The sequence below is a fragment of the Erythrolamprus reginae genome, chromosome 10 (genome assembly GCF_031021105.1).
Source record: "Erythrolamprus reginae isolate rEryReg1 chromosome 10, rEryReg1.hap1, whole genome shotgun sequence".
NCBI lineage: Eukaryota > Metazoa > Chordata > Lepidosauria > Squamata > Dipsadidae > Erythrolamprus > Erythrolamprus reginae.
Genome location: NC_091959.1, coordinates 46,948,134 through 46,960,679, shown reverse-complemented (window position 1 = coordinate 46,960,679; position 12,546 = coordinate 46,948,134). Strand labels below are relative to the sequence as shown.

The 12,546-nt window shown below is 42.2% G+C and overlaps 1 protein-coding gene across 1 annotated transcript in view; it reads left to right on the top strand.

The window, feature by feature from the left end:
• Positions 1–10,853, top strand: part of MORC2 (MORC family CW-type zinc finger 2) — a 57,914-nt gene extending 47,061 nt beyond the window's left edge. Inside the window, 5 exon segments of the mRNA XM_070763137.1 lie at positions 1,259–1,400; positions 3,805–4,020; positions 5,777–5,870; positions 9,473–9,661; positions 10,479–10,853. Coding sequence (XP_070619238.1) covers positions 1,259–1,400; positions 3,805–4,020; positions 5,777–5,870; positions 9,473–9,661; positions 10,479–10,547 — 710 coding nt within the window. The 3' untranslated portion in view covers positions 10,548–10,853.
• The last annotated feature ends 1,693 nt before the right edge of the window (positions 10,854–12,546 follow it).

Genomic DNA, 12,546 nt, shown 5'->3' with positions numbered 1-12,546 from the left:
TCTTCTGGGAGGGCATTCCATCAACCAAGGACCCTCCGAGTGAAGAAATATTTCCCTCTGTTTATTATTAATTATTAGATTTGTACGCCGCCCCTCTCCGTAGACTCGGGGCGGCTCACAGCAATGATAAAACAATACATAATGACAAATCTAATAGTTAAACTGTAAAATAACAATAGTACATTTAAAAAGTCTAAAAAACAAGAAACCCCAATATATAAAAAACATACATACAGTCATATCATACACAGAAAACTACATAGGCAGGGGGAGATGTTTCAGTTCCCCCACGCTTGACGACAGAGGTGGGTTTTAAGGAGTTTACGAAAGGCAAGGAGGGTGGGGGCAGTTCTAATCTCTGGAGGGAGCTGATTCCAGAGGGTCGGAGCCGCCACAGAGAAGGCTCTTCCTCTGGGTCCCGCCAAACGACATTGTTTACTTGACGGGACCCGGAGAAGGCCAACTCTGTGGGACCTAACTGGTCGCTGGGATTCGTGCGGCAGAAGGCAGTCTCATAGATACCCTGGTCCAGTGCCATGAAGGGCTTTATAGGTCATAACCATCACTTTGAATTGTGACCGGAAACTGATCGGCAACCAATGCAGACTGCGGAGTGTTGGTGTAACATGGGCATATTTAGGAAAGCCCATGATTGCTCTCGCAGCTGTATTCTGCACGATCTGAAGTTTCCGAACACTCTTCAAAGGTCGCCCCATGTCTGTCCTCACTTTCTTACCTATGAGCTTTAGCGAGTGCCCCCTCGTCCTAGCATTGTGTGATGGAGAAAAGGATTTTCCTCTCTCCACCTTTTCTATCCCATGCAGGATTTTATACCCTTCGATCAAGTCCCCCCTTCAACGCCGTCTTTCAAGGCTGAAGAGACCAAGGCGTTGCAACCTGGTTTCATAAGGGAGGGGCTCCATTTCCTTTATCATTCTTGTTGCCCCTTTTTTGACCCTTTTCCCAGTTCTACTTCAAGGAAAGGAAAAGTTCCTTTTCCTTCCAGCTGTGGCGGGAGGGGACACAAAACGGGGCACAACTCATTTTGACTGTCCTGCTTCGTAAGGGGAAACTTAGGCTCTGTTGTCACGGATCAAGGGCTACCTGGATATGAATGTACAATTCCATGTAATAATAGATGTGCTGCAAATTGGAGATTTTTTCCCGCAAGAGCACAGAGAGCGCCGCTTTGTCAGCCAGGGGCTTTTTTCTTTTTTGGTGGGTCTCTGAGCCGCCTCTCTCTCTCTCTCCCCTTCAGACAAAGGGCAGCACGTGGAGGTGCGCGTGAACAAGGAGTGGTTCACGGGCCGGATTACAGCAGTCGAAGCGGGCAAGCAGGCCGTCCGTTGGAAGGTGAAATTTGACTACGTCCCAACCGATGTCACCCCAAGAGATCGATGGTAATTTTTAATGTATATTTATTTATTTTTATTTATTTATTTTGACCAATACACAATGAGAGTTTTAGTGGGTATATATATAAGGAGCTGTGATGTTCCTTCAACAATACACCAGGGTGATTCGACACAAAAATATGTAACCCTTCCCTGGTGCAGAGCTGAAGAGATTGGATACTGTAGCCTAGAGGATAATTCTCTGCCTCACAAGGCAAAGGTTGTGCAGGTTCAAGTCCCAGTGGGTATGGCTAGCTGATGAGGCCAAAATAAGGCCGAAATAGATCTATCCTAGTCTCCCTTAATTTTCAAATTCAGCAAAAAAACATGTGACATATATATATACATATACATACATACATAGTAAAATACATGATGAAGGTTATAGAGGAGACACTCATAGTAAAATATATCTATGAAAGAATAGAAAAGAAGATATAGTAATAGAACTTATCAATGAAAGAATAGAAGAAGAGATATAGGAATAGAAGAAAGGTATAGGAGATATAGGAGAGCAATAGGACAGGGGACGGAAGGCACTCTAGTGCACTTGTACTCGCCCCTTACTGACCTCTTAGGAATCTGGATAGGTCAACCATAGATAATCCAAGGGTAAAGTGTTGGGGGTTTTGGGATGACTCTATGGAGTCCGGTAATGAGTTCCACGCTTCGACAATTCGGTTCTCTGAAGTCATATTTTTTACAGTCAAGTTTGGAGCAGTTAATATTAAGTTTAAATCTGTTGTGTGCTCTTGTGTTGTTGTGGTTGAAGCTGAAGTAGTCGCCGATAGGCAGGATGTTGCAGCATGTGATTTTGTGGGCAATACTTAGATCTTGTTTAAGGCGTCTTAGTTCTAGGCTTTCTAGGCCCAGGATTGAAAGTCTAGTCTAGATTCTGGAGCAATGGGAGGGGGAGGAGGGGCTTTGGGAGGCCAGGGCACTTGAAATTTTGTGCGATGAAGCGATTGATTGATTGATTGATTGTATTTATTTATTTATTTTATTCGATTTTATTTTTTTTAATGCCGCCCTTCTCCTTAGACTCAGGACGGCTTACATGTTAGCAATAGCACTTTTTAACAGCCAGCATATTTTATTCTAGATTCTAGATTTTATTCTAGATTTTAGATTTATGCTGCCCCGGGTTTTCGGAGAAGGGCGGCATACAAATCTAATAAATAAATAAATAAATATTGCCACCACCACCACAATCCGGGTCCTTCTTTTACCCACCTCGGAAGGATGGAAGGCTGAGTCAACCTTGAGCCGGTGATGAGATTCGAACCGTTGATGTGCAGATCTAGCAGTCAGCTTCAGTGGCCTGCAGTACCGCACTCTACCCAATGCGCCACCTCGGCTCCTAGATGCCGCTCATTCCGAAACAGACTCAGATTTTTATATGCCGCTCATTCTGAAACAGACTCAGATTGTGATGTCCAAGACCAAGAATCTTTGAACTTAAGATAACCCATTCTGGGGATCAGATCAAAGGCTCCCCTCCCCATACACACACTACTTTTGCATCGTGTTAATTGCTAAATTATTCCCCAGGACCCAATGCAGAAAAATAACTCTCTTTGCCTATTCTGCTTTTTAAGATGATCAATAGACGTTTTTTTTAAAGTTGCATTCAGTATTTTAATAATTTTAGCTTTGTCGGGGGGAGGGAATGCTGAAGCAGTTAAATAATAATAATAACAATAACAACAACAATAATAATAAATAAATACTTTATTGTCATTGTATGTATATACACAGTATACCCGTGCAACAAAATTCGTATGACGCCAAAGACCAATCTCAACATACATAACAATCCGAAAGAACAGGCTCAACTCACCACAATTTCCCATCTGAAACATCCACACCACAGACCAAGTAGTATTGTCCAGCAGTTCACTGATGGTGACCCCCTAGTACAGTGGTGGCAAACCTTTTCTTCCTCGGGTGCCGAAAGAGCATACTTATGCGCTATCGCGCATGCACAAGTGCCCACAGCCATAATTCAGTGCCTGGGGAGGGCAAAAACAGCTTTCCGTGCTTCCCTGGTGAGCCCAGTAGGCTCGTGTTTTGCCCTCCCCAGGCTGCAAAGGTTTTCCTGGAGGGTAAAAACGCCCTCCCCATCCCTCTAGAGACTCCCTGGAAGCCAAAAACGCCCTCCCAGAGCCTCTGTGTGAGCCAAAAATCAGGTGGCCAGCACACCCATGCACGTTGGAGCTGAGCTAGGACAACGGCTCATGTGCCAGCAGATATGGCTCCACATACCACCTGTGGCACCCGTGCCATAGGTTCGCCATTGCTGCTCTAGTACATTGTTGAGTGTAGTTATAGCTCTGGGATAAAAACTGTTCAGAAAACGTGTGGACTTGAGAATGGCAGAGACCTTTGACGCGCCTGTCGCTCCGTTCAGGGTGGAGAGAGGCAGCGAGGATGTGCGGCTGATGAGGCCCCCATCTCCAGAACACCAAAGCCCAGATACGCACCAGGAGGAGCGACCGCAAGAACAGCAGCAGCTGACGAACGGCCCTTCGGAACCTTCTACCTCCGAATGCGGCCGAATTGAGCCAGACACCACTGGACCCGGCAGCAGCCAGGAGCACGCGGACTTGTTAGCCCAATCGCTACGGTGAGTGCGAAACCATTGGCCACGATAGTTTGTTTGTTGGTTCATTCATTCATTCATTCAATTTTTATCCCGCCCTTCTCCTTAGACTCAGGGCGGCTTACAACATGTTAGCAATAGCACTTTTTTTTAACAGAGCTAGGCTATGGCCCCCACAATCCGGGTCCTCATTTGACCCACCCCGGAAGGATGGAAGGCTGAGTCAACCTTGAGCCGGTGATGAGATTTGAACCGCTGACCTTCAGATCTACAGTCAGCTTCAGTGGCCTGCAGTACAGCACTCTACCTGCTGCGCCACCCCGGCTCTATAATTATAGTTATAATTCAGTCTTCCAGCATCTGTGTCCTCTTCCCATTTTGCACTTTCTGAATAAACTTAAAAGCAGCCTTTCCGATTTCATTTTTTGAAAACCCGTGAAGTAGCGAATCCGCGAAAGGTGAACCGCGAAGTAGCGAGGGATTTACTGTATAAGCAAAAAGGAAGCCGTATGCTCCGTAACTTTTCCCTGGTACCAGCTGAGACCATAGTTCCCTCTAAGCTGAGCAGTGAGCAATCGCTCACTTAAAAATCATCATCAACTCAGAGTTTTCCAAACCTGCCCAGAAGCCGAGAGGGAAAGAGTGAGAAGGAAGGAGAGAGAGAGGAAGAGAGGAAGGGAGAGAAACAGATAGAAAAAAGAGAGGAAGGAAAAGAGAAAGAAAAAGAATGGGAGTAAGGAAGAGAAAGAAAATCAAAATCTAGTTTGAAACTAGCTCAACTATTTAAGTGGCATTTTGATATTGATAGAGTTGCCCTATTATGAGCTCACTGTTATAGACACACAGTACAGTATTTTATTTTGAAATTCTCTCAGGCAAAACAGGGTGGTTTTTTTAATTTGTTTGTTTGTTTATTTATTTATTTATTTATTATTTCTGTGCCGCCCAGTCCCGAAGGGACTGCCGCTCAGACACTATACTTTTCCGCCCACCCCCCCAAAAAATTAGAGGGAACACTGGCTGAGACAGGAGGAGAACCCATGGCCTAGAGCAGTGTTTCACCAACCTTGGGCACTTGAAGGTATTTGGACTTCAACTCCCAGAATTCCCCAGCCAGCGAACGCTGCCTGGGGACTTCTGGGAGTTGAAGTCCAGGTATCTTCAAGTGGCCAAGGTTGGGAAACACTGGCTTAGAGGTTAAAAAAGCTACTGCCTTAACAGGCAGACTGAGCAAATCCACATCCCATTAAGGGTATGGCTGGCTGATGAGAGCTAAATAGCTTGAAGTAGATCTATACTAGTCTCCCTTCATTTTCATTATCAGCAAAAATACGTTACCTTCATACATGCACACGTACACAAACATAATGATTTTCTTCTGCTTTTTGTGTGTGTCGTTAACTGCTATTTATTGATTTATTTTATTTATTTATTAGATTTGTATGCCGCCCCTCTCCGTAGACTCGGGGCGGCTCACAACAGCAATAGAACAATTCATAACAAATCTAATAATTTAAAAAACATTTAAAAATCCCCATTATTAATCAAACATACCTACAAACATACCATACATAAATTGTATAGGCCTGGGGGAGATATCTCAATTCCCCCATGCCTGGCGGCAAAGGTGGGTTTTAAGGAGTTTACGGAAGGCAAGGAGGGTGGGGGCAGTTCTAATCTCCGGGGGGGGAGTTGGTTCCAGAGACTCGGGGCCGCCACAGAGAAGGCTCTTCTTCCCCTGGGACCTATGTATTTGACTGTCTTCCCTTTGCTTCCGTAGGAATTGCTTGCGTTATTTCCTGCCCCCCAATTTCCCCATCTCCAAGCAGGATTTGACTTCTATGAGCTCGCAAGAGTTGGTGGCATTCCCTTTGGTGAGTCCTGTGTTCAGCTGATAAAATTTCTCATACTATAGTTGGGGGAAAGATCAAAAGCAACATGGGAAAATATTATTTGACTGAAAGAGGAGTAGATCCTTGCAACAAACTTCCAGCAGACGTGGTTGGTCAATCCACAGTTAACTGAATTTAAACATGCCTGGGATAAACATAGATCCATCCTAAGATAAAATACAGGAAATAGTATTAGGGCAGACTAGATGGACCATGAGGTCTTTTTCTGCCCTCAATCTTTCTATGTTTCTATAATAATCAGTTACTTCGGCAGATATGTCAGCAGCCAATCAAAGCAGCCTGCTGTGCTTGTCACCAGTCTCCATGCAAAACCAACTACCTGCCTTTTCAGCAGCCAATCAAAACACACCTCCTATGGTTTTCACCAGGGAGTTCTATGTTTTTGACCAATTTTTACCTGTCACAGGTGGTGATATCTATATAATATTTTGGTATGGAGGGGTAGTTTGGTTTGGGAGGGATGTCATAAGGACTATGTTCATTTGGAATGCAGTGTCAAAAGCAGTCGGTGAAGCACTTTTCGAGATAACGCCTCCGCTAACAAAGATACATTTACATTTTTATTATAGGTTATAAATCTAAAATTATAGATTTATAGATGGTAATTAAATTATGTTTTATTTTATTTATTATTTATTAATTAATCAAATTTGTATGCGGCCCCTCTCCGTAGACTCCCTCTTCCCCAAACTCCACATAATCTTAACCTGTTACTCAACAAATGTTGTTAGTTGCGAAGTCGTGTCCGATCTATCGCAACCCCATGGACAGGGTGTCCAGCAAACTTGGGAAATCGGGGAATTGCCAGGGAATTATCGTCAGTTCGCCTCCTGCTGCCTCCTGCTGCACGAATCCCAGCGACCGATTAGGTCCCACAGAGTGGGCCTTTTCCGGGTCCCGTCAACTAAACAATGTCGGTTGGCAGGCCCCAGGGGAAGAGCCTTCTCTGTGGCGGCCCCAACTCTCTGGAACCAGCTCCCCCCAGAGATTAGAACTGCCCCTACCCTCCTCGCCTTTTGTAAACTCCTTAAAACCCACCTTTGTCGTCAGGCATGGGGGAATTGAGATATCTCCCCTGGGCCTATACAATTTATGTATGGTATGCTTGTATGTATGTCTATTTAATAATGGGGTTTTTTAAATATCTTAAATTGTAAATTATTAGATTTGTTATAAACTGTTTTTATTGTGTTGTGAGCCGCTCCAAGTCTACGGAGAGGGCGGAGAGGGGCGGCATACAAATCTAATAAACATAAACATATCAGGGAATTTGTGAAAAAGATGGAGTAGAATAGAATTCTTTATTGATTAAATCAGGGGCGGGGGAAAACAAACTATTAAAATGTTTAAAAGTCAGGGGGAAAATCATGTAATATCACCCCTATAAAACTTGCTAAACTAAATAAAAAATTGTCCTCTAGCTGCTGGAAATGTCAAAAAGAACAAGGCACGTACTTCCACATATGGTGGCAATGTGAAAAATCACAGGCTTTCTGGAAGAAAATAGGAATCTGGTTGGACGAAATCTTAAATTTTAAATTAGACATAACACCAGAATGCTTTCTTTTAGGTATTCTTAGGCAGAAGGTCCTTAAAAGTCAAGTAAACTTAATTATCCATATCACCACAGCAGCTAGATTAGTATTTGCTCAATGGTGGAAAAACGAAGACATTCCCCATAGAAACATAGAAACATAGAAACTATTTAATAGAAAAAAATCAAATACTGCACAGAAATGACTAAATTAACCTTGGGAATCAGAAACAATGACGAATCCCCATTTAACAATTGCTGGGATCCCTTTTATCGTTGGCTAGAAAAAAAGAACAACTTTCCCATTAAACATTAAAAAATCCCAAGTATATAGATATATATCTGGTGTTAAAAACCCTTCTTTTTTAACAGATAAATGAGATAAAGATATAGGTTAAAAACTAAAATGATTTACTCAAAATCTCTTTGCTTCACTATATGCAACACTCCCATTTACTTATGCATAATTTAGAACATTAGCTATATTGTAATAAGCTATTGAGAATATTTTCAGTTCATATTTTCAATACAGATCTACCGTACACTCGCCCGCCCTTGTTTGTTTGTTTGTTTTTGTCTTGTTTGTTTGTTTTCCCATTTCTGATTGTTTCGTTCTATTCTGTTTTGTCTTTGGTTAATGCATATTGCCTAAAATTTGATGCACAAACTTTTGTTTCTATATTGCTGTCTGTACCTCAATGTATTTATTGTATACAGTGGTACCTCATCATACGAACTTAATTGGTTCCAGGAGGAGGTTCGTAAGGTGAAAAGTTCGTAAGACGAAACAATCTTTCTCATAGGAATCAATGTAAAAGCAAATAATGGGTGCAAATCCTTCCCAAACTTTAGAAGGGAGGGGAACAGAGGGCAGGGAGGAGCAGCTAAAGGGGGCGGGTGGAAGAAGCAAGGCTAGGCTAAAGGGTGAGTGGGAAGGAAGAAAGGCAAGGGGGGCGCCCCTCCCTTTTCCTTCTTAAAAAGACACCCTTTCAGTGCCTTTGCAAGCATGCAAAATCTTTACTCCTCCAAGCTGCCCCTCCCTTTTCTTTCTTCAAAAGACACCGTTTCAGTGCCTTTGCAAGCATGCAAAATCTTTACTCCTCCAAGCTGCCCCTCCCTTTTCTTTCTTAAAAAGACACCCTTTCAGTGCCTTTGCAAGCATGCAAAATCTTTACTCCTCCAAGCTGCCCCTCCCTTTTCTTTCTTCAAAAGACACCCTTTCAGTGCCTTTGCAAGCATGCAAAATCTTTACTCCTCCAAGCTGCCCCTCCCTTTTCTTTCTTCAAAAGACACCGTTTCAGTGCTTTTGCAAGCATGCAAAATCTTTACTCCTCCAAGCTGCCCCTCCCTTTTCTTTTTTCAAAAGACACCCTTTCAGTGCCTTTGCAAGCATGCAAAATCTTTACTCCTCCAAGCTGTCCCTCCCTTTTCTTTCTTCAAAAGACACCCTTTCAGTGCCTTTGCAAGCATTCAAAATCTTTACTCCTCCAAGCTGCCCCTCCCTTTTCTTTCTTCAAAAGACACCCTTTCAGTGCCTTTGCAAGCATGCAAAATCTTTACTCCTCCAAGCTGCCCCTCCCTTTTCTTTCTTAAGACACCGTTTCAGTGCTTTTGCAAGCATGCAAAATCTTTACTCCTCCAAGCTGCCCCTCCCTTTTCTTTCTTCAAAAGACACCGTTTCAGTGCTTTTGCAAGCATGCAAAATCTTTACTCCTCCAAGCTGCCCCTCCCTTTTCTTTCTTAAAAAAAGGGGGAAAAAAGAAACCCCTTCATCCCAGCAGCAGCTGCTTGGGTTCGTAAAGTGAAAATAGTTCGGAAGAAGAGGCAAAAAAATCTTAAACACCGGGTTCGTATCTTGAAAAGTTCATTAGAAGAAGCGTTCGTAAGATGAGGTACCACTGTATATCCTTGTAAATAAAACTTTATTAAAAAATTTTTTTAAAAAAAAATGTTTAAAAGTCGGGGGGGGAAATCATGTAAAAAAAACCAAAACCCTTAGGATGGTCTCTTCCGTTCTCCCTTCTCCCAGAAAGAGTACTTCAAGCAATACGAGGTGGGTCTGCAGAACCTGTGCAACTCCTACCAAACCCGTGCCTGCGGTCAGATCCAAGCCTGTGAGGAGAAAGTTCACGTCCTGGAGCAGAAGGTCACAGAGACCAACGACAAGCTTCAGAAACTGAGGACGAACATCATCGCTCTACTCCAGAAAGTACAAGAAGTAAGTTAGAGGGCCTGGACGATCTCTGGTCTCAAGTGGTGCAAAACCAACCGTTCCCAGAGCTCTCGCATCAAATCTTTATTTTTCATTTCTGCCCCCCCCCCCCAATAAATTTTATTTATTTTTGGTCTTTTAACATCCCATGTCGCGATCATTTGATTTCTGAGTTAAGAATACAGTATTCTTAATATTACTCAAACCATACATTGAAATAGAAACATAGAAGACTGTTGTGGGCACTTGTGCATATGCGATAGCACACACATACTCTTTCGGCACCCGAGGGAAAAAAAAGCTTCGCCATCACTGCTCTATTGTGTTTGGATTTATTTTACAGTGTTCCCTCGATTTTCGCAGGGTCGAACTTTGCGAAAAGTCTATACCACGTTTTTTTCAAAAATATTAATTAAAAAATACTTCATGGGTTTTTTCCCCTATACCACAGTTTTTCCCGCCTGATGACATCATATGTCATTGCCAAACTTTCGTCCGCCTTTAATAAATATTTTTTAAAATAAACTTTAATAAATAAACAGGGTGAGTAATAATCTAAATGGTTGCTAAGGGAATGGGAAATTGTAATTTAGGGGTTTAAAGTGTTAAGGGATGGCTTGTGATAGTGTTCATAGCCAAAAATAGTGTATTTACTTCCGCATCTGTACTTCGTGGAAATTCGACTTTCGCGGGCGGTCTCGGAACGCATCCCCCGCGAAAATCGAGGGAACACTGTATTTATTTTGTGGGCAATATACTTAGGGCTGCTCTTTGAGCGTTTTCCTCTTAATACAGACTAAATTTTTTTCCCTCCTGTTTTTAGGATATTGATTTTAATTCAGACGACGAATTGGATGCTTACATTGAGGATCTCATTGCCAGAGGAGATTGACGGAACCCAGCTGCGGGATCCAGGTGGAGTATGCGGAAAGGAGCATGGTTACTGGGTCCCCTGGTTCTCTGGTAGGTGTGGAGCCAGCACCGCAGACGGATGGACCAGAACTGGAGCCAAGGTTTTAGAGACATGTACCCCTTGTAGAGTACGTCGGTGTAAAACATGTTCGTATTTTCTCTTTTATATAATTATATTAGCAACTGTACTGTTGAAGTTTCTAACCTTTTGTTTATAAATATTTGTAAAAAAAAAACCAAACCCAAACCTTTTAAAACACCAAAAATATAATGGTTCGTGGAGCAAGCTTTTATTTTGTAGTATATTGAATTTTGATAAAAAATTAAAGCTACAAGAAACCACTGTTCCACTTGGAGGAATGTGCTGGAGGTGGTAAGAATAACATATTCGAGCAATTTGTGGCTGGTGCCTCTCTTGGAAGGAGGAGAAAATTGGCTCCAAAGATGTAACAGAATTGTTTGTCTAATTGGGGAAATGCATTTTTTTTGACAGCAGGAGGTGGTAACATCGACCAGGACACCAGTTTGTGGTTCATGTCCTACTTTGCATTTATGCTATTTGGAAGTCTTCCTAAATTTAGATACACAATTTGCACGCTTCGTCTGGAGCTGACAGTGTTCTTCACCTTGATCCAGCGAAGGGAGGTATTTAATCTTGCTGGGTTTTGATTCATGCCCCGGTATAAAAAGCTGGAAGCTAAAATTGTACCTTATCTTTCTTTGGTCTCTGGACTGAAGGGGAAACCAGGCAAGTGAATTCAACCCCTAACAGAAATATAAAGGGAAATAACCTCAAAAGCCTGAAAAGCTACTTTTGCTTCCGTAATAGCCATCAGAAAAGAGAATTTTGGGAAGAGATAAGTTTTAGATTTTTTTACAAAAGAAATAATAGCCTATTTGTTAATGTACGAGCAGAGGAATCCTTGTTTACCAAGGTTGTGCATGGACAGAAATATTTATATTGAGATTAGTGATTCTAATTATATTTATGAACTCAGCCACGCAAAGATATACCAACTTGAATTAAAGTTTACTTTGAGAAAGTAACATATTCAGATAAATCTGAATATAATCTATATCTGAATATAATCTTATAATCTAAATAAGTCTAAAGTCATACACATAATAAATTAGAATAACAGTCCAAATATTACCAAGAACATAGTCTTTCTTACCAGTTGTTTTTGTCATAATCAGCAAATAAAGATATCAAGCCGAAACACATTTTAGCTATAATACGTGACTACAATACAGAGAGATTGCAGAGAAAATGCAGTAGCCAGAGAAACAAAGAGAGCGACTCAGAGAAATAAGCTATGAACTCTGGCTCCCCCTTGTGGCCTACCTGCAACACCTCAGCTGAACAGACATAGCTCAGTTTATATATTGCCAGCCCAATACAGTGCTGCCTCTACTTAAGAACTTAATTCGTTCCGTGACCAGGTTCTTAAGTAGAAACGTTTGTAAGTAGAAGCTATTTTTCCCTTAGGAATCAATGTAAAAGCAAATAATGTGTGCAAACCCATTAGGAAAGAAATAAAAGCATTACAAAAAAAGAGGGACTCTGAGACGGCGAGGAGGAGCACGCGCCTCCCATACACCCGGCACGAGGCTGCCTCCCATACACTGCGCCAGAGAGAGAAACCCAGGGGGAATGGCAGGAAACTGGCTGGGCCTTCGTGCTGTTCTCAAATTTCCTGGGAAATTTTTCCGGGCTCGGGTTCTTAAGTAGAAAATGGTTCTTAAGAAGAGGCAAAAAAAACCCATGAATCTTAAGTAGAGCCGTTGTTAGGTAAAGGTACCACTGTATTTGGACAGAGATCAACACTACTCCATACTAATATCAGCGAATGTATTACTGGGGGGTTTTAAAGAAGAGATTGGACAACCATTTCCTGCCTAAGCAGGGGGTTGGACTAGAAGACCTCCAAGGTCCCTTTCAGTTCTGTTATTCTATTCCATGTTCACCCATGGTTGAC